The 23,799-nt window shown below is 39.2% G+C and overlaps 1 protein-coding gene across 1 annotated transcript; it reads right to left on the bottom strand.

Moving 5' to 3' along the window:
- Positions 1–3,400: 3,400 nt before the first annotated feature.
- On the bottom strand, positions 3,401–11,486 carry YARS2 (tyrosyl-tRNA synthetase 2). Its single transcript, XM_053716255.1, has 5 exons — positions 10,651–11,486; positions 7,288–7,455; positions 5,618–5,773; positions 4,621–4,791; positions 3,401–3,724 (listed from the first exon to the last, which is right to left on the bottom strand). The coding sequence occupies exons 1-5, from the start codon at positions 11,388–11,390 to the stop codon at positions 3,565–3,567; spliced, it is 1,395 nt and encodes a 464-aa protein (XP_053572230.1). The 5' UTR covers positions 11,391–11,486; the 3' UTR covers positions 3,401–3,564.
- Between the last annotated feature and the right edge of the window lie 12,313 nt (positions 11,487–23,799).

Raw genomic sequence — 23,799 nt, 5'->3', positions numbered from 1 at the left:
AAAACATTCTCATTTTTTTATTATTCTCATAATAAAAAAAATAAAAATAACTGTTTTGGTTATGTAAAACTGGGGAATGAGTAATAAAAGGGATTATCTATCCTTTTAAACAACAAAAAAATCTGGTGTTGACTGTCCCTTTAAGCTTCCAAACTCTTTGTTCACTTACACAGGGTATTTGCCAGGTAATTAAAGGGACAGTCTAGTATAAATTAAACTTTTATTATTCAGATAGGACTTTAAATTTTAATCAAATTACCAATTTACTTTTATCATCAAATTTAAACTAAACATAGGTAAGGCTCATATGCCAATTTCTAAGCCTTTGATGGCTGCCTCTTATCACAGGCTTTTTAAATTTCTTTTCAACACAAAGAGACAGAAAGTACACGTGGGCCATATAGATAACACTGTGTTCGGGCACAGGGAGTTATTTAAGATCTAGCACAATACAATGCTAAATTTAAGACAATAGATAATAAACAGTCACAGTCATGTGATCAGGGGGCTGGAAGAAGGTTCCTAGATAAAAGGTAATCACAGCGGTAAAAAGTATGTTAATATAACTGTGTTGGTTATGCAAAACTGGGGAATGGGTAATAAAGGGATTATCTATTAAAACAATAACAATTCTATGGAAGACTGTCCCTTTAAGTAATATCAGATGCTGTACATCAACGCATTTCTCCATGCCTGAGGGCTTTTTCAAGATGAATTTAGGTAGCAGCGATACAGCCGTATAAATGCCCCAGTATGCATTGATTGCAGGAGCAATTATTCATTGTAAAGGTGGTATTTGAGAGATGCATATCTTTCAGCATTCAATGTTATGCAATGCCTTAAAAATAGTATTACCTATCTATCATAGTACTTTCTGTTAAGTTATTCATACAAAAGAAACTATACAAAGCAGAAATAATACTATACTATACATGCATATGCCAGATCAGATTTTATAGTGACATTATTGATTACACAGGCAAGGTTAAATGAATCATGTATTATGACAATATAGCTAGTCTAGGAGAAAAGGGGATATGTCAAGCTCAGAATTCAAACCTTTAGGGAATAGGGTATCATATTTGTAGATTAACTCCGCCTCTTTCAGAAGAAGGCGTTTCTCTATATTACCCCCCCCCCCCCACACTCGTTAGGTTTCACCATACATACACCCCAATATTTCAGGTCACTGGTTCTTCCTTTATGGACTACTTTAAAGTGCTTATAGATTTTGGTGTCGTCCACCTTTTTCTCTATACTGGGCAGGTGTTCTCTGATCCTGTCCTAACGTTTCTCTTTGGTTTCACCAAAATACAAATTACATTGTTTGTAGTACATAGATCACTCCTTTTCTGGAGCACCTAATGAGGTATCTGATAGTAAATTCCTCCGCTGTGGTTGGTATAGTTATGCTGTTCTTCTTCACACTGTGCGCCATGCTTTACAGGAGTAACAGGCGAAGAAGCCGGAGACCTTGCTCCCAAAAAGATTTTTGTCGACTTTCTCAGCCTTCCCCCTATTATTCCATAAATCACTAGGCCCTAATATGGATTTCAAGTTCTTTGCCTTTCTAAAAAAATAGTTTGGGTTCAGGCATCAAACTGTCACCTATAATGGAATCTGCCTTTAATAGATGCCAGTGTTTTTTTTAATTATTCACCCCATGATCTACACTGTAGTCAGTAATAAAATGAACTTCTATTATATTATTTGTATTCTCACTACTGTCAGATTGTATGACAGGAGGGATTCTCCATCAGTGTATATTGCTCCGTTTACTGCTTTAGCAACCGTTTCCTCTCCATAGCAACTGTCTTTGAATGTATCTATTATTATTTCCACTTGTCTTTCAAAGTCTATTACTCTAGAACAGTTATTCCTTATCGTGAGATATTGTCCTATGGGGATATTACCCTTCCATTTCTGTAATGGACAATTGTTAGCATGAATATAGCTATTGGAGTCTACCTCCTTGAAGTTTGTCTTTGTCTCCATATTGTTGTCATTTACTGGAATCTCTAGGTCAAGGAAAATGACAAGTACTTTACTGTAATTATATGTAAACCTTAATCCTTTATTATTAGAGTACATATTCTCAAAAAGATTTAGCAATGCCAATTCTGAACCTTTCCAAATGATCAGGATATCGTTGCTGTAGCTCTTGTATAGCAAGAGGTCCACACCTAGCCCACCCTCATGGAATAAATCCTCCTCCCAGTGGCTCATAAACAGGTTTGTGTAGCTCGGTACGAACCTTGTGCCCATCGACGTTACTTCAGTTTGTAGAAAAAAAAATCATCATTAAAAACAAAATAGTTATGCTCAAGTATAAAACTTATACTAGTAAGTAGAAATCCTCTCTGTTCTTCTGTCATGTGTATATCTTCATTCAGAAAACTCCCTACCGCTTCCAGATCCAACTTGTAGTTTATGACCGTATAAAGGGATGTTACATCGCATGTGGCTATGAACAGGTTACCCCCCCATTTTATAATGTTCAAAACTTGTGTGGAGTCCCTAAGATAGCAGTTAAGATTTCTCACATATATCTGTAGGAAACTATCTATGTATTTGGACAGGTTAGATGACAAAGCCCCCAATCCCTGAAATTATTGGCCGCCCCGGTGGGTTATTGAGGTCTTTGTGGATCTTTGGTAAGAAGTAAAATATTGGTCATAGACCACAAGTTGGGTCTGGAAACAGTAGGGAGTATTCATTTCATGAATCAGATAGAAAGTTGCTTAAAATTGCATGCTCTAATTTCCTCCTATTATCATTTTTTTTGTTCTATTTGTATCTTTATTTGAAAAGCAGGAATGTACAGATTAGGAGCTGGCCCATTTTGGGTTCAGCACCTTGGGATGCGCTTGCTTATTGGTGGTTACATTAAACCACAAATCCACAACCGAGGTGCTGAACCAAAATGGGCACGCTCTTAAGTTTACATTCCTGTTTTTCAAATAAAGATATCAAAAGAACAAAGACATTTTGATAATAGGAGAAAGTTATAAAGTTACTTAAAATTTCATGCTCTATTTGAATCATGAAAGAAAAAAAAAATTGTTTTAGTATTCCTTTAAGTTCCTAGGGTCCAGATGTAAATTAGCTGCTCTACTAATCTAATCAATCAATAAGGTCGAACAAACTTCTGCATATTTGAAAGGTCATTGAACAATTTATGATTGAAAGTTTTGAGCTTAACGTCGATTTGAACTTGCGCACACATGCACGTTATATCTATCTATATAGTCTTTGAAGAGATTGCACTCTCACAAACTTGGAGACACAGGACCAGGGTATGTATGCATGCATTCTGATTGCTGGGGGGTTTTAAGAAAATGTTCTGAAGCCATTCTAGAAATCACTTTAGACAGAAATCATTACATTAATTCTTGCTTAGTATTTTCAGATACATTTATTTACAAAACAAAATGCTCACTTAGTGAGTAATAAATATTCACTTCCTTTTTTGGGAAGTTTGCAAATATTAGAAAACATCCAAAGTTTGACTCTTCAATGGGAAATATCTTGACTTCCCCTGTAATGAGCACTATTACTCTGGTGTCACAAATGGAGCCATTTTATAATGTAGAAGTTTTTCTTCCCGACTTTGACAAGAGAAAGTCCGTTCTTTAGAATGTGTTGCCCCATCACAAGAACCTCGTCGGGATTTGTGACTCTCACGTGATTAATGCTGACGCCTCCATTGGCGATGATCTCATACCTAAACCAAAAACACTGCAAGTCACACAGGGTGCAGTAAAACAGAAAATAGTGTTTTCTTTAAACTAATTTCTGGGAAAGTACTATGGGCCGATTCTCAAAAACTCACCAACATGGAAAGAACTAATCGGCTTTTTTACTGAGCATTATATTATAATGGGTCTCTCCCTAATATAAAGCATATTAGTGAATACCACTTACACAGTTCTCAAGGTAACAAAATGCCTTTAAAACAATCCGAGGGGCTTCGTAATACTGACCAGGCATTTTATAGAATCTCCCAGGCAGCTTTAGAGAATCAGGCCCTCAGTTACAAATACAACAAACTTAAGTCATAATTTCTACAGAACAAGTTCCACTAAATTAAAGATCCAAATCAAATAATTTAAATGCACCTTTTCGTTGTCAGACATTTTATGGTTAAAAGGCATAAATACCCTGATGCTTTTGGACCTAAAACTTAGGTAAACTTTTCTACCACTATATAATATGTTGCCTGATGCTATCTGTACATTCTGCAATGTATGAGAGGCAAGATGTGATTGTCCTCTGTTGTACAGTTATAACCCAGAACAGTACTGATTCAAGTAAGAATCAGTCCTTATTTTTATTTGTTGCATCTAAAAGGGGAATTTAAACAAAAAATAAATAAGACGGAAGAAAAAAAAAAAAGTTTTTTATCTTGGCTCACTATTGAAAAACCTACACCGCTTGGGATGATGGGCAGAACCCCAAACTGCCCATTTCCCCTAGTTTAAGTTATAACACCTTCGCTCCTACCTCATCCTTAGCTAGAATACATAGAACTATGCTCACTCTCCGGTGGGTTCTTCTGCCTACACTAACCTATCCTGCCAGACTTGCACCTAGTACTTTCATTTTAAATAAGTAACATACCCCTGTGCACCATCTGGAATGGCAGAAATCCTCAGACAGGCATCAAGCACTCTAGTGCCAGGCTCAAGCATTAACTCTGCAAAAGGTGCTTCACTGAACAGTTCCTGCAATTCCTGGTCAGACATGGATTCCAGGGCATCAATACGGCTATGATACAGAGCGTGTGTACACCTGGGGGGAAAATCCAAAACAGTAATATTAGTAATAGTATTACAACATCCTACTTATTTATGCAAAAGTGACTTGAACATAAAAAGCGTTAAAATATCCACAATCCCGTTATGTCTACACAATGGTTTATTTGTTTGAGCCCAAGTATCTTCTATATAATGACCCAAACAAGAGAAACTCTTGGCATAAACATGTGTGGTCCATTGGGGACCCTATCTCTAAGGATCAAAGCCTCATGCAGACCAAGAATATAAAATAGTAACAGTTGTCTTATGTTCCTTATTTGTTTTCTATAATAACAAGGGAAAAGGGCTGTATATCTTGCATGGCTGGTAAACACAATAAATCTGTTGGCCTACACATAGTTCCCTTTGGCAGACTAGTGAAGCCTAGGGACCCCTATGTTACAAAACTCTACTTAAAGGGACACAACTGTAATGTTATATTAAACCATCTGTGATATACAAGTGACAACATCACATCACAGCTATTGCTAATGTTACTGTGGTTTGATTCCTACATTCATACATGACGAAAATGCTAAAATGTAAATAGGAGGTTACTAAAAATAAAGATGTCATTTTTTTTTCAAGCTAAGCACATAGATCCCCTAATATCAGTACACATTCCCTTCAGGGTTTGTAGACCCATTGTTAAGAACTTCTGCTTTACACTGTTCACATAAAAGATGCAACTCTATGAAATGTCCCATGCTGGAGTAACCATAGTGTTTCCCCAATCCCCAGAAGCTAGTAAATGACATCTGCAGCACATAACGCATTGCTGAGGTATCTGTGATTACCAGAATAAACCCCAGTGTATTTACCTCTTGGCAGATTCCAGACCTTCTTTACCATGTACAAGTTTGGTCACCTCTGCAGCCAACCTTTTATGTGGCCCTCGCTTCTCAGGCTCCTTAAAGTGCATTTCCATAATGTGTTTAATCTCCGCAAGTGGAAGGAAAGTGAAAAGTTTCAGAAACCTTAAAAGAAAAAAAAAAAAAAAAAAGTTATAAGCTAATACTGTGCAAAATGATTGAGGCATAGTCATGTTGCATTATAAGCAAACACTGATTTACAGTGATCTGTGCAAAAGACTTGTCAGTGCTCTCCCCAGGATCTTATATAATAGGTGCAGCACCGCATGATTTTACTCACCACCCAGCTAAAATTTAAGCCAATATTAAAATGTTTCAATATTTATTGTACAAATTATCATTAAATATGTTATATTATATAATTAATTTGTTCTTTGGATAGCAGAAAATGTTATTAAAAAATACTTCACTGCCCCCATCCAGCTGGCAGCATTTTCTGTGAAGAACATTACTTGTGATGATTTGTTCTCACTACCAATAATAAGCTACTGCAGACAGGAATCCTCCGCATAGAGGGATTCACTTGCACCTCACTAATGAAGCCCAAAGACATTAAACTGTGATTACAATGTGAATACTATCAACTAGGGTTGCACCGATACTATTTTTTTAAGACCGAGTACAAGTACCGATACTTTTTTTCAAATACTCACCGATACCAATTACCGATACTTTTTTTATGTCATGACAGTTTACCAAGCACAATACATACTAATGATTTAAGATCGCTTCTTTATAATTATGATTTGTATCTCAAAAAACATTTTGAAATAATAAAAGTTTTAACTGTTTGTTGTCACAAAGTTCACAGAATAGGTTTATAAATGAAAATATTACAATAAAATATTAATAGCAATAAATAACAGCTGCAGCAGCTGGGGCTGGAAAGCTACAATTTAAAGGGGTGATTACTAGATGCAATTGGGTTGTAGGGTGCCTATATAACTCATCAATCTAACATTTGTACTTGATACAAAGTAATATAATTTAATTCTGAAAATAATATTGAGGAAGGAGTATTCCAGTAATCCCCTTTGAGAAAAATGGGGCATTTTCATTCTACTGACTCAACAGAAAATAGGGCTGGTCTTCATATTTTTCCAGGGCTGCTTTTTATTCCCAGTCCAGCCCTGGCTAAAGATGTTCCTCAGAGTACAGTATGTTTTGAGCATAATTGTGCAAGATGAGAACTAGCAGTATAACAGGTAATCTAGCAATTGGAATATTTTTTTCAATGCTAAGCTGAACAGTCTTTCACTTTTCACACTACTGCATGGGTCAGAAAGATATTTTTGGGCTATTAAGTCTTAGTTTATTAACTGCCCAGTACTTCAGGGGTTTGCCTGAATGAGGTACAGTGATCTCTCCCAGGTAAGCTTCCAGCTGTATAGTATAGCAGCTTTTGGAGCACTGCTCTGACGTACAATAATACAAATAACAGCAATTTGTATTGGCAAAACAGGAATATGGGTAGGAATTGGAGGTATCGGTTTAAGTATCGGTGCATTTGCACGAGTACAAGTACTCATGCAAATACTTGGTATCTGCACCAATACCGATACTAGTATCGGTGCAACCCTACTATCAACACTGAATAAATACACAATAAATCTCTTTACCTTTCAATGTTACTGTCCTGCTGTCGGACGAAAAACTGATAAAACTCAAATGGAGATGTTCTGTCTCTATTCAGCCAAACAGAGTTTCCAGCTGACTTGCCTAGTTTATCTCCAGTAGTGCTGGTAATCAGAGGTAGTATGATCCCAAATACATCTTCGCCTGTTGTTCTGTGCACAAAACACAACACTGTTAAACATGCCTGAAAAACCTAAATACAAGAATGCAATAGCTAATAAAGACTGATCTTTCAAAAAAACAACTAATAAAAACTGTAGAAATTGCATACACTATCAATGTTGCTAACGGCACCACTATATCTTGCTCATCCTACCATGAAGTAACTATGATTAAATACTCTATGTAGAAAACACTTTATAAAAGGGCAGGTATGTTTGTCCAATGCAGTCATGCGCAGTAGACTGCAGCGTGAAACAAACCTGGCCACAAGGATCAGTGACCACTGATTGGGCAGCACACGAGACAATGCGCGAAACGACCAGCGCCGGGAGGGTTAGGAGGGAGGCACCTTACTGGAGGGGGCGGGTGGGACTGCTACGCTACAGAAAAAAAAAAAAAAAATATGTTGACATACCAGTGCCGGTGTCTTAAATTAAGATGTCTACCATAAGAATTTGACTACCGCGTCACTTCCGGTGACGTGTAGTTAGCTGCTGGAGGGTTGTGGCGATCTCTGTGCATGATAAGGCACAATAAACAGCGCACACTGGAGGCCCAACCTCCTACAAACAGCTGTTTAAGGCAGAATAGGTGACAACTTACTTTAGAACACCGGTGTTCTAAAGTAAGTTGTCTACCGCGTAGGAATTGCCGCCTGATCGCTCTGTCCTCCTCTCCATAACAGATATTATTTTGCAATAATTTTGAAATAGTTTGTACTTGCTGTATTTAGTTCCTTTTTCTCCGTTCTATACCTTTTATAGCAATATCTCAAATTAGTCAACGCTGTACTTCAGAAAACACAAAAATACAGCACAGTACAGCGTTGACTAATTTGAGATATTGCTATAAAAAGGTATAGAACGGCGAAAAAGGAACTAAATACAGCAAGTACAAACTATTTCAAAATTATTGCAAAATAAAACCTGTGTTATGGAGAGGAGGACAGAGCGATCAGGCGGCAATTCCTACGCGGTAGACAACTTACTTTAGAACACCGGTGTTCTAAAGTAAGTTGTCACCTATTCTGCCTTAAACAGCCGTTTGTAGCAGGTTGGGCCTCTAGCGCATGAGCAGTGAGTGCCACAAACCTCCAGCAGCTGATTAAAGTCACCGGAAGTGACGCGGTAGTCACACTCCTACGCGGTAGACAACTAACTGTAGAACATCCCTCCTAACCCTCCCGGTGTCTTAAATTAAGATGTCTACCATAGGAATTTGACTACCGTGTCACTTCCGGTGACGTGTAGTCAGCTGCTGGAGGGTTGTGGCGCTCTCTGCGCATGTTTAAGGCACACTAAACAGCCCTCACTAGAGGCCCAACCTCCTACAAACAGCTGTTTACGTAGGAATTGCCGCCTGATCGCTCTGTCCTTCTCTCCATAACACAGGTTTTATTTTGCAATAATTTTGAAATAGTTTGTACTTGCTGTATTTAGTTCCTTTTTCGCCGTTCTATACCTTTTATAGCAATATCTCAAATTAGCCAACGCTGTACCGTGCTGTATTTTTTTTGGAGGCTTTAGGAAATGATCATTCAGAAAACACAAAAATACAGCACAGTACAACGTTGGCTAATTTGAGATATTGCTATAAAAAGGTATAGAACGGCGAAAAAGGAACTAAATACAGCAAGTACAAACTATTTCAAAATTATTGCAAAATAAAACCTGTGTTATGGAGAGAAGGACAGAGCGATCAGGCGGCAATTCCTACGCGGTAGACAACTTACTTTAGAACACCGGTGTTCTAAATTAAGTTGTCACCTATTCTGCCTTAAACAGCTGTTTGTAGGAGGTTGGGCCTCTAGCGCATGAGCAGTGAGTGCCACAAACCTCCAGCAGCTGATTAAAGTCACCGGAAGTGACGCGGCAGTCACATTCCTACGCGACTTTAGAACACCGGGAGGGTTAGGAGGGAGTCGGGAGCGGATGGGACTGCTATGCTACAGAATTTTTATTTTAATGTTAACAGTGGCGGGGGGGGGGGGGGGGAATCAAAGTGTAGGGAGGGGGAGTTAGGCAGCTACAAACATACCTGGCCTTACACATTTTGGCCCGTTTACACTGGGACTGTACATTTTTATTGTTTTCACAGGGTTCTGCTCCCTAGAGAGTTTACAATCTAAATGGATATTGTTATAAATGTTGAAAAAAAATACTGCAAGATACTATTTGCCTGACTATTGCATGAATTTTACATTTTCATCATCATGTTAAACCGTTAAAAAAAAAAAAACTAATCATTTAGGGGATTGGGTAAGAGTCTCTAATCATTCCTTATAAAACACATAATGTGTAACGCATTAATACAAGGGCTTGAACTTTAACCATATCTAAGTTCAAACTGCTGGTATCCTGACAACTTGGGCTGTGAAAAAAGTCCCCATGGCATCTTACACCTGTGAGTGGCACAAAGGATTGTAGAACTTTACTAACGATGCTTTACTACAACCCCCAGTGTCAGCGTAGGTGTTTACAAAGGTTTAAAAAACGTGAGAGGTACAATTAACTTCTTCATTGCCAGAGAAGATTGCAAACCTTGGCATTCTGAACCTCTATCTCATCCAGCTGTTTATAAAGTTCTGATGACAAGGAGCCATTTGGCAGTTAGCACATTTGCAAGCACCATCCTGAACCTTAGTAAGCAGCATGAGGCCGCTCCTGAAGGTTACTGCCTCGCTCTCCTAACCATCAAACACTTGCCTTAACATACATTCACTTACAAGTATCTTATAGGGGAACATATGAAGCCATACCAGGTTACTGCCTTCCTTCCTAACACTTGCCCTAGCCCACATTCACTTGCAAGCACCTCCCTGAGCCTTGTTGACATATGAAGTCATGACAGAAGATTACTGACTCGCTCCCCTCACACACTTGCCCTAATACACCTTCACCTAAAAGCACACTGACATTGTTACAACCCACCTCCCCTGACCCCCCAATCACTTACCAACAGCCCAGCCCTTCCTCACCTGTATATGAAGCTGTACAAAGTAATCATAATAATCTGAAGTACTAGGTAGAGTTTTCTTCTCGAACCCTCACACAAGTGCAAACTCTCCCTCTAAAACACATTCACCTGCCAGCTCCCCCAACACTCTCTGATCCGAGTATGAAGTCTGAAAGTGTCTGACCTGCTCCCTGACACGATTTAGCCCAGCATGTTTCTGTGCCACTGACCTGTTTATGAACTCGTGCCCGGACATGATATTGCCCAGTTGGTCGCTGCCTCCCAGCTGGATCCTGCAGCCGTGCTGGCGGTTCAGGTAGTAAAAATCATAGGCCTGTAAGACCTGGTACACAAACTCAGCTAGGCTCATGCCCTCGGGGCTCTGCAACCGGCTCTGCACGCTGTGCCTACTAAGCAGGGTGCCCATCCTAAAGTGGCGCCCCACCGACCCCAGGAACTCCACAGCTTGCCGCCCCCGGTACCAGGACTCATTGTTTAGTACTGTTATGGTGCCACCCGGCCGGGCGGGGGGACCACACACTAGCTCGTGGTTGCCCAAAACCCGGTTCAGGCTGTCCCGCAGCCCCCTTACGTTGTGCTGGATACAGTCAGCACTCAGCGCTTCTCTCTCCTTGCTGCGACCACTGGGGTCTCCCACCTGGGCTGTGGCGCCCCCGATCACAGCTATAACGTTGTGTCCGGCCCGCTGGAAGTGTAACAGACCCATCAACGCCAGCAGATTCCCTACATGTAGCGAGTCAGCCGTGGGGTCGAAACCGCAGTACACGGTCTGAGAACCTGCTTGCAGTAACTCGGCGAGACCATTTCCCTCAGCGGGGAATACGTTCTTATACAGGCCGCGACCCGACCCAGAGAGCAAGGGCTCGGCAGTGCTTGAAAAGCGGCGGAAATGTGACAGGGACAGGCGAGGACAAGCTGCACGGAGAGCATGTAACATGGGCGCCGCCATATTGAACGAGCAGAGTATGGTGGGTAATGTATTTCTGTCATCTGAGGTACTCACGCTACTGGGAAGTGTCTAGTTCCCATCCTGCAGATGGACCATGTATATTCCGAGGATGGGAATTATGATCGTTCATACGTGGGTCTAATGACCTTTTACCCCAGGTCTCCACGTTTTAAAAAACAAATCCATAAAGAGTAGGTCCAAATTGATTTGGCTCTCCGGTGGTCTTGTTGCGTTATATATACAGAAGCTATTTGTATCATGTGATCAATGCGGTCTTTAAGCAGAATGGGAACGAGTCTAAGACTCTAAAGTCACTGGAAGTAACTTATGGATGCCGCCATGTTAATGGAGCATGCTGGGTAACATCTGAGCAATAGCTACAATAGTTAATTATTTTTTAATTATGTGTAATAATTATGTGTATTAATAAACAAAATAAAACTTCCAGTATAAAAAAGTATACATTAGTGTTTTACACTGAAAGTCTGGATCTATTGTACATAATGCCAGACATCCCAACCTGCAAAAACTCATTTCAGGGAGGTGGGTTCACCCGCTACTGCGCCGTCACTCGCCCCTCCCCCAGTTATATATTGGACACCTTGAAACCCTAAATAAGATAGAGACTTACCATTAAAGTAGTTTCCCACTAAAGTCACATTAAAAAAAAAAAGTAGCGAGGGGGGCGGAGGCGGAGCAAACTCTGCATCTGAGCGGTCGCAACTCATAATAGCTCCGGACTGGTCCGGATTATTTACACACTTATGACCGCTCAGTGCAGCTAAATTTTCTACTAAGCTGGGGTGTATGATCTGGGGAGACTACACAAGTACCCTGAACACCTGACTATAGAGGATTCACATAAGACATTGCAGAGACTACGATCGCAACAACTATTGGGGATCGGCCATTTTAATACCCACGTGGAGCCCCAATCATACTCTGCAGTGCAACATGGAGGAACTTAATGCAGATATAATAACTCAGCTAGAAGCTTTCGGCAATTTGATGTCCCTCAGATTCTCTGATCTAAGGGGAGTGCTCAGGGACTGCTTTGCACCGTCAGCATCTTTATCGGAACCAAAGGCAGATTTAAAGTCCCCAATGACCCACTTCCCAATACCGCAGCATTTTGAGCCAGAACTTATGAGGAGCCTAAAAGAGCTGGGCGATCAGCCTAATCTGACAGTGTCGGCACCAACAAAGAAGACCCTTCCAGACCTACCGGATACAACCGGAGTGGGCTTACCCCCGACTGCTATGGATGGGGATGCGGCCTGCCTCCCTGGTGGGGTCGGGGACTTTACTTTTCTTCATGAAGCGGAGGCTTACCGGCAGGGTCACAAGAGTATAGATGCTGCTATGCGGCCCACAACTACATTCTGTTCTGTAGCAGAGTTCTCGCAGGTCACCGCAGCTCACCAGCCAGTCTCACTGGGACTAGGGATCCAGACAGCCTACAGAGCGGACAATGTCAGATGGAAGGCCAGAGTCTATCCGCAGGACTTCCCACGCAACAATGTCATCTATGTGTGAGCCCCCTTACACCGTGGGCCTGCATAGCAAGAGATAATCCAGCAATGTTCATTATCAAATCTGGCGTGGGGTAACAGCTTTGTTATAAAACTTGATACTTTAGCCAATTGGCTGGACTGTCCTTTTGGGATAATTATACTGTGACACTTTAATGAGAGCAACTTTATCTGAGAAACGTGTATAGTTCATAGTTATTGTTTCATGTTTAGCACATACTCTGTTAGTCCCGTAGTTTCTATTTACACAGTTAACGCAATTTCTTATATGTCTCGTTTGAGCTGTTGGATCTAACATGTTTTTGATTATAACACCAATACAGCTCCAAATGTAAATATTTATTACATGGCTTTAGGTACGCTGGAGATTCGTATGGAAAATGAGTAGTCAGAGCAGCACTGAGCAGCAATCACAGTGAGATGCTATGTCAGTGGAGAAGCTCTAAACTACTATATATAATAGATTATGATTTCTATTAGTTTTACCCTTACCACTTTACTAATGACTGTAATGTTGGTTGCTTTCTATGTACATCAAAACCCAATTGAGTGCCCATTACACCTATTACAAGAAAAAGGATTATTTGAGGCTAAATATAGCTTATGGAGTATATGGAGCGCATTCATCAATTAATATTGAGCTCTACAAAGCATCTTACATTTGGAGTTTCTTATTGGGCTACTCCAACAGAACAATACATTTTAAGTAGGGTTGCACCAATACCATTTTTTTAAGACTGAGTACAAGTACCGATACTTGTTTTCAAATACTCGCCGATACCAATTACCGATACTTTTTTTTTAATGTCATGTGACAGTTTACCAAGCACAATACAGACTAATTATTTAAGATTCCTTCTTTATAATTATGAAGTACTGTAACTTAAAAGACATTATGAAATAATAAAACAGGTTTTATTTGTCACAAAGTTCACAGAACATGTTTAGAAATAAAAATATTACAATAAAATATATTAAGAACAACAATAAATAACAAATATAAAATTGCAACCAACCAAAAGTGCCATACAGTAAAAAATAGAACAGAATATTGTTTAATCATGGTGAACAACACTATGGGCTAGATTACATTTGGCTGGTAAGCTTTACCAATGCTCTCATTACACGTCCTACTCCATTAAAGGCTATGGAGTTGGAAATGTGAACAGAGCATTGGTTAAGCTTACCAATCAAATGTAATCTAAATCTAGTCCTATAATTGCAGGATGAGTATTCATTGGGATTAACTTAATGTTTCCTATGAGTACTCTTCCTGCAATTATATAAGCTAAGATGTTCCTCAGAGTACAGTATGTTTTGAACATAATTGTGCAAGATGAGAACTAGCAGTATAAAAGGCAATCTAGCAATTAGAATAATTTTTCAAAAGATAGTGGCAAGTTCGTTTTAAGGAACAGAACAGAAGCATCTCTGCATGTTCAGCTATACGTCTGTTTTTGCTATCAGTAAGGAGGTTCAACTTTCCACACTACTGCATGGGGCAGAAAGATATTTTTGGGCCATTTTAGCCAGAGCTGGAAATATCAGTTTATTAACTGCTCAGTACTTCAGGGGTTTGTCTGAACGCAGTACAGTGATCTCTCCTACAATAATACAAATAAGAGCAATTTGTATTGGCAGAACAGTAGTAAACAATTTCTAGTTTAGTCTCCACTCCAGCTTTAAATGAAATGGGAACATGCAGTTTGAAAAAAATGCCACAAGGTAGCATATGGGTAGCAAGTGGAGGTATCGGTTTAAGTATCGGTGCATTTGCACGAGTACAAGTACTCATGCAAGTACTTGGTATCGGTACCGATACCGATACTAGTATCGGTATCGGTGCAACCCTAATTTTAAGTTTTAATAGTCCCTTGGAGAACAGAGACCTAGACTTAGCTTAATGAGAAATTTAAGTTACTTTTTTATACTTATTGACATAGCCTTTACAAGTACTCCCCTTACATAATTTTCCAAGCCATAAAGGTAGGATCAATATAACACCCTGCTTATAGCTCTAGTAGTATTAATGTAGATTATATAGATGAAGCTGTCCATATATCCTTCCTAGAGCAGACCTTTTGTTATGTATAGATGCTTATTCACACCATTTTACTAATTAACAGCATCTTCCCAATGGTGGTCCTTTAGGGCCTTGAGAATTGTATGGTGGTGAGGGGTGAAAGATCCAACTCTATGTGACACCCATGAATTTTTATTGTATGTACGCACGTGTCATAAGCCTATTATAAAGTTCCTTCATTAGGTTATATAATACCTAAATGACAGGTCATATTTGTTCAGAAACACACCTACTTACTGACGTCACATTACATTTGACAGTGCAGGGCACACCTTTCAAAAATCACTAAAGCCCCCTAGAGTTGAATCCTGCTGTACTCCTCATTGTTCACTATCATATTCCTCATAGTTATTTCTTAACTTGACGATTTAACAAGGACACCCTTTAGCATTCACCTCTAGTTTATCCCTCAACCCTCATTTGCAGGTCACGAGATACATATCATAAGAAATAATTACCCCCTCTACTTAACCTACAGACCTAACCCCCCCCCCCCCCCGTATACTCTACAGATTTGTCTAGGTTTGCATTTCGCATAAAGCATTATTGGAAATTGCTAATTGAAGCTAGATTCCTGCTATTATACCTTGGGCTCTCTTAGTCATCTCATACGTAACAGATATGATCTACCATAGTGTTTATGTTGACCCTGACCTGCATTTTTTTTTTTAGCCATTTACGTAGTAAAGCTCCCCTCCTGGGGTTCACTTTTTGAGTCATGTAATATGACCTGCATTTATTCCCTTCACTTTTTTACTCCGTCACACTTAATAGCTCCACCACCACCCCATTCCCCCCCCTTTACTTCATTCAGAGCGGCCCTGGCCCGCTGAACTTCCTCTCCCCTCCCTTATATATTTTTGTCCAAGAGCGACCAAAATAAAAAATAAGCTAACTCCTCTTGCCTCAATCCTATTAGAATAGGCAACTCTAGGAAAGCTCTATCTGGCAATGTGGGGACCAGTTTCCCTATTTAAATAATATAAAACCGAGGTTTCATTGTAATATGAATCAACTCCTAGCTGACATACTAGCTAACCATGTTTTGGAACATCTTTTCCAGTTTTATATTGTAGACTTTATATTTCCACACAGGCAGTTGGAATTTCGGACATGACTATTTAATTCATGGTTTATAGTACTTACATCCTTATAGAATTGTTCAGAATCTATGTCTAGAGCGGCTACCCTTCAGCTCCTCTGCTATGTTCACGTTTTAAAACAGTATGTCTTATTACTATGTTATTGTTGCTCCTGGTGGAGTTTTGTTTGTAACATATCTTACAACCTCAATAAAAAAAAATAAAAAAAAGTAGCTTTATTTCACAACCACATACAACAAACCTATTTTCCAGTGATCGTACCCTTGTTGAATGCTTAAATATTTTAGAATACAAAGTTTAATTACAGACATCCCAACCTGCAAAAACTCATTTCAGGGAGGTGGCTTCACCCGCTACTGCGCCGCCCTCCCCCAATTATATATTGGACACCTTGAAACCCTAAATAAGATAGAGACATCATTAGAGTAGCTTCCCACTAAAGTCACATTTAAAAAAAAAAAGTAGCTTTATTGCACAACCACATACAACAAACCTATTTTCCAGTGATTGTACCCTTGATCAATGCTTAAATATTTTAGAATACAAAGTTTAATTACGTGCAGTAAATAAGGTAGTATTTGTGTTTTATTTTATTAAAATCACGGGGGGGCTTTTACTAATTACATATTACTAAAAAGTGTTTTTATGTACCCCTGGCCCCACAATAAAACTACTACCACACTGAAGTTACAATCCAAAATTGCACAAAGAAATAAAAAACATTTACTAAGTAAGTTCTACCTCCTCTGCAACTGAAAGTGATCTGCCGTCTGACTCAGGCACACACTGTACAAACTTAAGTGCCAAGTCTGTCTCACACTGTGCATAGTGGTTTAGTGCACAGTCAAAAATCCTCTCATATGCTAATGCTTTACTCCTTGTAATAACATTTCCCACGCTTAATAGTTGTTCTTGCCTCATGGGCCCCCCCCCTGGCCCATTGGGCCCCTGACAGGAGTCACCTCTATCACCCCCTGATGGCGGCCCTGATGATCGGTGCTCCAGTTCCATATGAAGGCAGATTCCAGATAGTTACACACAGTGATAAACACATCTGTAACAATCACCTGCTGGTGCCGGTGGGAGTTGTGGGAGGGAAAAAGGGAGGCAGGTGGGTGGTCCAGCAGCAGAGGGAGGGAGTGGGATGGCCCTACACGGCAGGAAAAAAAATAAAGGGAGGGATGGGGCGCTACACTACAGAAAAAAAGTGGGGTGGAGGTCACTAACTAACGATCGCCTAAGGAGGGGAGGTGGGGGGACCACTGCACTACAGAAAATTAAAAATATATATATTGGGGGTGGAGCCAACTCTGAAACCAGACGGTCGCACATCTCAGCAGCTCTGATTATATTACATATAAAAAACAACTTTGGCGACCGTCTGTGTTCATTTACTCCTCTATTTAGCTACTATTGAAGACTAAAAAGCACAGCCGTTCTTAACAGCTAATTTTGAGGAGAGTGATCCTACCTAAACGGACACCCACAAGCCTGGTGCGTTCAGCATCGAATACAAATTCGGAGGCAGCCATCTTGCGGCCTAGGCGGCAATTCCAGCAGAGAGCAAGATTACCCAAAAACTATTCCTTGCAACCCTCAACTAGGGGCTTACTTCTCTATCCGATCATGGAGGCTGCAGATCGCATTGTGGAAAAGATGCATATCTTTTTGGACAGGTGCAAAGTTGCGCTCGAACACCAAATTGCAAGGGAACCCCAGCTGACAGCATCGGTGTTTGCAGCACACGCCGTCCACTCACTCATTCCTCTAACCGCTCCAGAGAATAGGAGAGTCGGGGGATCACAGAGTCCATCACCTACTTGGCATCATATACATAACTCTTTGGGCGTGAAATATGTTAAAGTAGCAACCCGCATGAACATGTGTTGCAATCCTCAGTGGAGATTAGACATGTGCGGTTCGTTTCGGATTAATTCGGAAATTCGGAGATTCGGATCGATTCGGATTTCCGAATTAAAATACTTCCGAATCTACCGAATGAATCCGAAATAGCTGCCATATCTCCGAATAAATCCGAATTAGCTCGTTAAAATTCGGCATTTCCCCATAGGAAACAATGGGAGTTTCGGCTGAAAAAAAAACTAACACCGCAGCCCCATTGTTTCCTATGGGGAAACACTAAGTCTGCACCTAACACCCTAACATGTACCCCGAGTCTCTAAACACCCCTAATCTAACACTTATTAACCCCTAATCTGCCGCCCCCGCTATCGCTGACACCTGCATTATTTTATTAACCCCTAATCTGCCGACCGAATATCGCCACCACCTACATTATAACTATTAACCCCTAATCTGCTGTCCCTAACACCGCCGACCCCTACATTATAGTTATTAACCCCTAATCTGCCCCCCCCCCAACGTCGCCGCAATCTAACTACAAGTATTAACCCCTAATCTGCCGACCCGATATCGCCGCCACCTACATTATAACTATTAACCCCTAATCTGCTGTCCCTAACACCGCCGACCCCTACATTATAGTTATTAACCCCTAATCTGCCTCCCCCAACGTCGCCGCAATCTAACTACAAGTATTAACCCCTAATCTGCCGACCGAATATCGCCGCCGCCTACATTATAGCTATTAATCCCTAATCTGCTGTCCCTAACACCGCCGACCCCTACATTATAGTTATTAACCCCTAATCTGCCCCCCCCAACGTCGCCGCAATCTAACTACAAGTATTAACCCCTAATCTGTCGACCCGATATCGCCGCCGCCTACATTATAGCTATTAACCCCTAATCTGCTGTCCCTAACACCGCCGACCCCTACATTATAGTTATTAACCCCTAATCTGCCCCCCCCCCAACGTCGCCACAATCTAACTACAAGTATTAACCCCTAATCTGCCGACCACAAATCGCCGCAACTATAATAAATCTATTAACCCCTAAACCGCCACACTCCCGCCTCGCAAACACTATAATACATTTTATTAACCCCTAATCTGCCCTCCCTAACATCACCGCCACCTACCTACAATTATTAACCCCTAATCTCCCGCCCCCAACGTCGCCGCTACTATAATAAGGTTATTAACCCCTAAACCTAAGTCTAACCCTAACACTAACACCCCCTAACTTAAATATAATTTAAATAAAACGAAATAAATTTACTATAGTTAAATAAATGAATCCTATTTAAAACTAAAGACTTACCTGTAAAATAAACCCTAAGATAGCTGCAATATAACTAATAGTTACATTGTAGCTAGCTTAGGTTTTATTTTTATTTTACAGGCAACTTTGTATTTATTTTAACTAGGTACAATAGTTATTAAATAGTTCATAACTATTTAATAACTACCTAGCTAAAATAAATACAAATTTACCTGTAAAATAAATCCTAACCTAAGTTACAATTACACCTAACACTACACTATCATTTAATTAATTAAATAAATGACTCATATTTAAAACTAAATACTTACCTGTAAAATAAACCCTAATATAGCTGCAATATAACTAATAGTTACATTGTAGCTATTTTAGCATTTATATTTATTTTACAGGCAACTTTGTATTTATTTTAACTAGGTAAAATAGCTATTAAATAGTTATTGACTAATTAATAGCTACCTAGTTAAAATAATTACAAAATTACCTGTAAAATAAATCCTAACCTAAGTTACAATAAAACCTAACACTACACTATCATTAAATAAATTAACTACAAGTACCTACAATTATCTACAATTAAATAAACTAAAGTACAAAACCCCCCCACTAAATTACAAAAAATAAAAAACCACTAAATTACAAAAAATAAAAAAATATTACAAGAATTTTAAACTAATTGCACCTAATCTAAGCCCCCTAATAAAATAACAAAGCCCCCCAAAATAAAAAAAAATGCCCTACCCTATACTAAATTACAAAAGTTAACAGCTCTATTACCTTACCAGCCCTGAACAGGGCCCTTTGCGGGGCATGCCCCAAAGAAAACAGCTCTTTTGCCTGTAAAAAAAAAACACAATCCCCCCCCCCACATTACAACCCACCACCCACATACCCCTACTCTAACCCAAACCCCCCTTAAATAAACCTAACACTACCCCCCTGAAGATCTCCCTACCTTGAGTCGTGTTCACCCAGCCGGGCCGAAGTCTTCATCCGATGGGGCAGAAGAGGACATCCAGACCGGCAGAAGTCTTCATCCAAGCGGGGCAAGAAGAGGTCTTCCATCCATCATACAAGTACCAAAATACAAACAAACACTAAATTACCAAAAATAATAAAATATTACAATAATTTTAAACTAATTACACCTAATCTAAGCCCCCTACTAGCTATTAATATAGCTTCAATATAACTAATAGTTACATTGTAGCTATTTTAGGATTTATATGTATTTTACAGGCAACTTTGTATTTATTTTAACTAGGTACAATAGTTATTAAATAGTTAATAACTATTTAATAACTACCTAGCTAAAATAAATACAAATTTACCTGTAAAATAAATCATAACCTAAGTTACAATTACACCTAACACTACACTATCATTAAATTAACTAAATAAATGAATCCTATATAAAACTAAAGACTTACCTGTAAAATAAACCCTAATATAGCTGCAATATAACTAATAGTTACATTGTAGCTATTTTAGCATTTATATTTATTTTACAGGCAACTTTGTATTCATTTTAACTAGGTAAAATTGCTATTAAATAGATATTGACTATTTAATAGCTACCTAGTTAAAATAATTACAAAATTACCTGTAAAATAAATCCTAACCTAAGTTACAATTAAACCTAACACTACACTATCATTAAATAAATTAACTACAAGTACCTACAATTAAATACAATTAAAAAAACTAAACTAAAGTACAAAACCCCCCCCACTAAATTACAAAAAATAAAAAAATATTACAAGAATTTTAAACTAATTACACATAATCTAAGCCCCCTAATAAAATAACAAAGCCCCCAAAATAAAAAAAATGCCCTAACCTATACTAAATTACAAAAGTTAACAGCTCTATTACCTTACCAGCCCTGAACAGGGCCCTTTGCGGGGCATGCCCCAAAGAAAACAGCTCTTTTGCCTGTAAAAAAAAAACACAATCCCCCCCCCACATTACAACCCACCACCCACATACCCCTACTCTAACCCAAACCCCCCTTAAATAAACCTAACACTACCCCCCTGAAGATCTCCCTACATTGAGTCGTGTTCACCCAGCCGGGCCGAAGTCTTCATCCGATGGGGCAGAAGAGGACATCCAGACCGGCAGAAGTCTTCATCCAAGCGGGGCAAGAAGAGGTCTTCCATCCATCAGAAAAGTACAAAAAAACAAACAAACACTAAATTAGCAAAAATAATAAAATATTACAATAATTTTAAACTAATTACACCTAATCTAAGCCCCCTACTAGCTATTAATATAGCTACAATATAACTAATAGTTACATTGTAGCTATTTTAGGATTTATATTTATTTTACAGGCAACTTTGTATTTATTTTAACTAGGTACAATAGCTATTAAATAGTTAATAACTATTTAATAACTACCTAGCTAAAATAAATACAAATTTACCTGTAAAATAAACCCTAACCTAAGTTACAATTACACCTAACACTACACTGTCATTAAATTAACTAAATAAATTAATCCTATATAAAACTAAATACGTACCTGTAAAATAAATCCTAATATAGCTACAATATAACTAATAGTTACATTGTAGCTATTTTAGCATTTATATTTATTTTACAGGCAACTTTGTATTTATTTTAACTAGGTACAATAGCTATTAAATAGATATTTACTGTTTAATAGCTACCTAGTTAAAATAATTACAAAATTACCTGTAAAATAAATCCTAACCTAAGTTACTATTAAACCTAACACTACATTATCATTAAATAAATTAACTACAAGTACCTAAAATTAAATACAATGAAATAAACTAAAGTACAAAAAAAACAAACACTAAATTACAAAAAATAAAAAAAATTACAAGAATTTTAAACTAATTACACCTAATCTAAGCCCCCTAATAAAATAAGAAAGCCCCCCAAAATAAAAAAATGCCCTACCCTATACTAAATTACAAAAGTAATCAGCTCTATTACCTTACCAGCCCTTAAAAGGGCCTTTTGCGGGGGCATGCCCCAAAGAAAACAGCTCTTTTGCCTGTAAAAAAAAACACAATACCCCCCCCACATTACAACCCACCACCCACATACCCCTACTCTAACCCAAACCCCCCTTAAATAAACCTAACACTACCCCCTTGAAGATCTCTCTACCGTGTCTTCACCCAGCGGGCCGAAGTCTTCATCCGATCAGGCAGAAGAGGACATCCAGACCGGCAGAAGTCTTCATCCAAGCGGGGCAAGAAGAGGTCTTCCATCCATCAGAAGTCTTGATCCAGGCGGCATCTTCTCTGTTCATCCATCGGGAGCGGAGCGGCAGCATCCTGAAGACATCCCACGCAGAGCATCCTCTTCTTTCTTGATCCGACGACTAGGTGACTGTACCTTTAAGTGACGTCATCCAAGATGGCGTCCCTTGAATTCCGATTGGCTGATAGGATTCTATCAGCCAATCGGAATTAAGGTAGGAAAAATCTGATTGGCTGATTCAATCAGCCAATCAGATTCAAGTTCAATCCGATTGGCTGATGGAATCAGCCAATCAGATTGACCTTGCATTCTATTGGCTGTTCCGATCAGCCAATAGAATGCGAGCTCAATCTGATTGGCTGATTGGATCAGCCAATCGGATTGAACTTGAATATGATTGGCTGATTGAATCAGCCAATCAGATTTTTCCTACCTTAATTCCGATTGGCTGATAGAATCCTATCAGCCAATCGGAATTCAAGGGACGCCATCTTGGATGACGTCACTTAAAGGTACAGTCACCTAGTCGTCGGATCAAGAAAGAAGAGGATGCTCTGCGTGGGATGTCTTCAGGATGCTGCCGCTCCGCTCCGGATGGATGAACAGAGAAGATGCCGCCTGGATCAAGACTTCTGATGGATGGAAGACCTCTTCTTGCCCCGCTTGGATGAAGACTTCTGCCGGTCTGGATGTCCTCTTCTGCCTGATCGGATGAAGACTTCGGCCCGCTGGGTGAAGACACGGTAGAGAGATCTTCAGGGGGGTAGTGTTAGGTTTATTTAAGGGGGGTTTGGGTTAGAGTAGGGGTATGTGGGTGGTGGGTTGTAATGTGGGGGGGGGGTATTGTGTTTTTTTTTACAGGCAAAAGAGCTGTTTTCTTTGGGGCATGCCCCGCAAAAGGCCCTGTTCAGGGCTGGTAAGGTAATAGAGCTGATTACTTTTGTAATTTAGTATAGGGTAGGGCATTTTTTTATTTTGGGGGGCTTTGTTATTTTATTAGGGGGCTTAGATTAGGTGTAATTAGTTTAAAATTCTTGTAATTTTTTTTATTTTTTGTAATTTAGTGTTTGTTTTTTTTGTACTTTAGTTTAGTTTATTTCATTGTATTTAATTGTAGGTACTTGTAGTTAATTTATTTAATGATAGTGTAGTGTTAGGTTTAATAGTAACTTAGGTTAGGATTTATTTTACAGGTAATTTTGTAATTATTTTAACTAGGTAGCTATTAAACAGTAAATATCTATTTAATAGCTATTGTACCTAGTTAAAATAAATACAAAGTTGCCTGTAAAATAAATATAAAT

This window comes from Bombina bombina, chromosome 6 (assembly GCF_027579735.1).
Source record: "Bombina bombina isolate aBomBom1 chromosome 6, aBomBom1.pri, whole genome shotgun sequence".
Classification (NCBI taxonomy): Eukaryota; Metazoa; Chordata; class Amphibia; order Anura; family Bombinatoridae; genus Bombina; species Bombina bombina.
The sequence above is the reverse complement of the archived record's forward strand: the minus strand, read 5'-3'. Positions and strand labels throughout refer to the sequence as shown.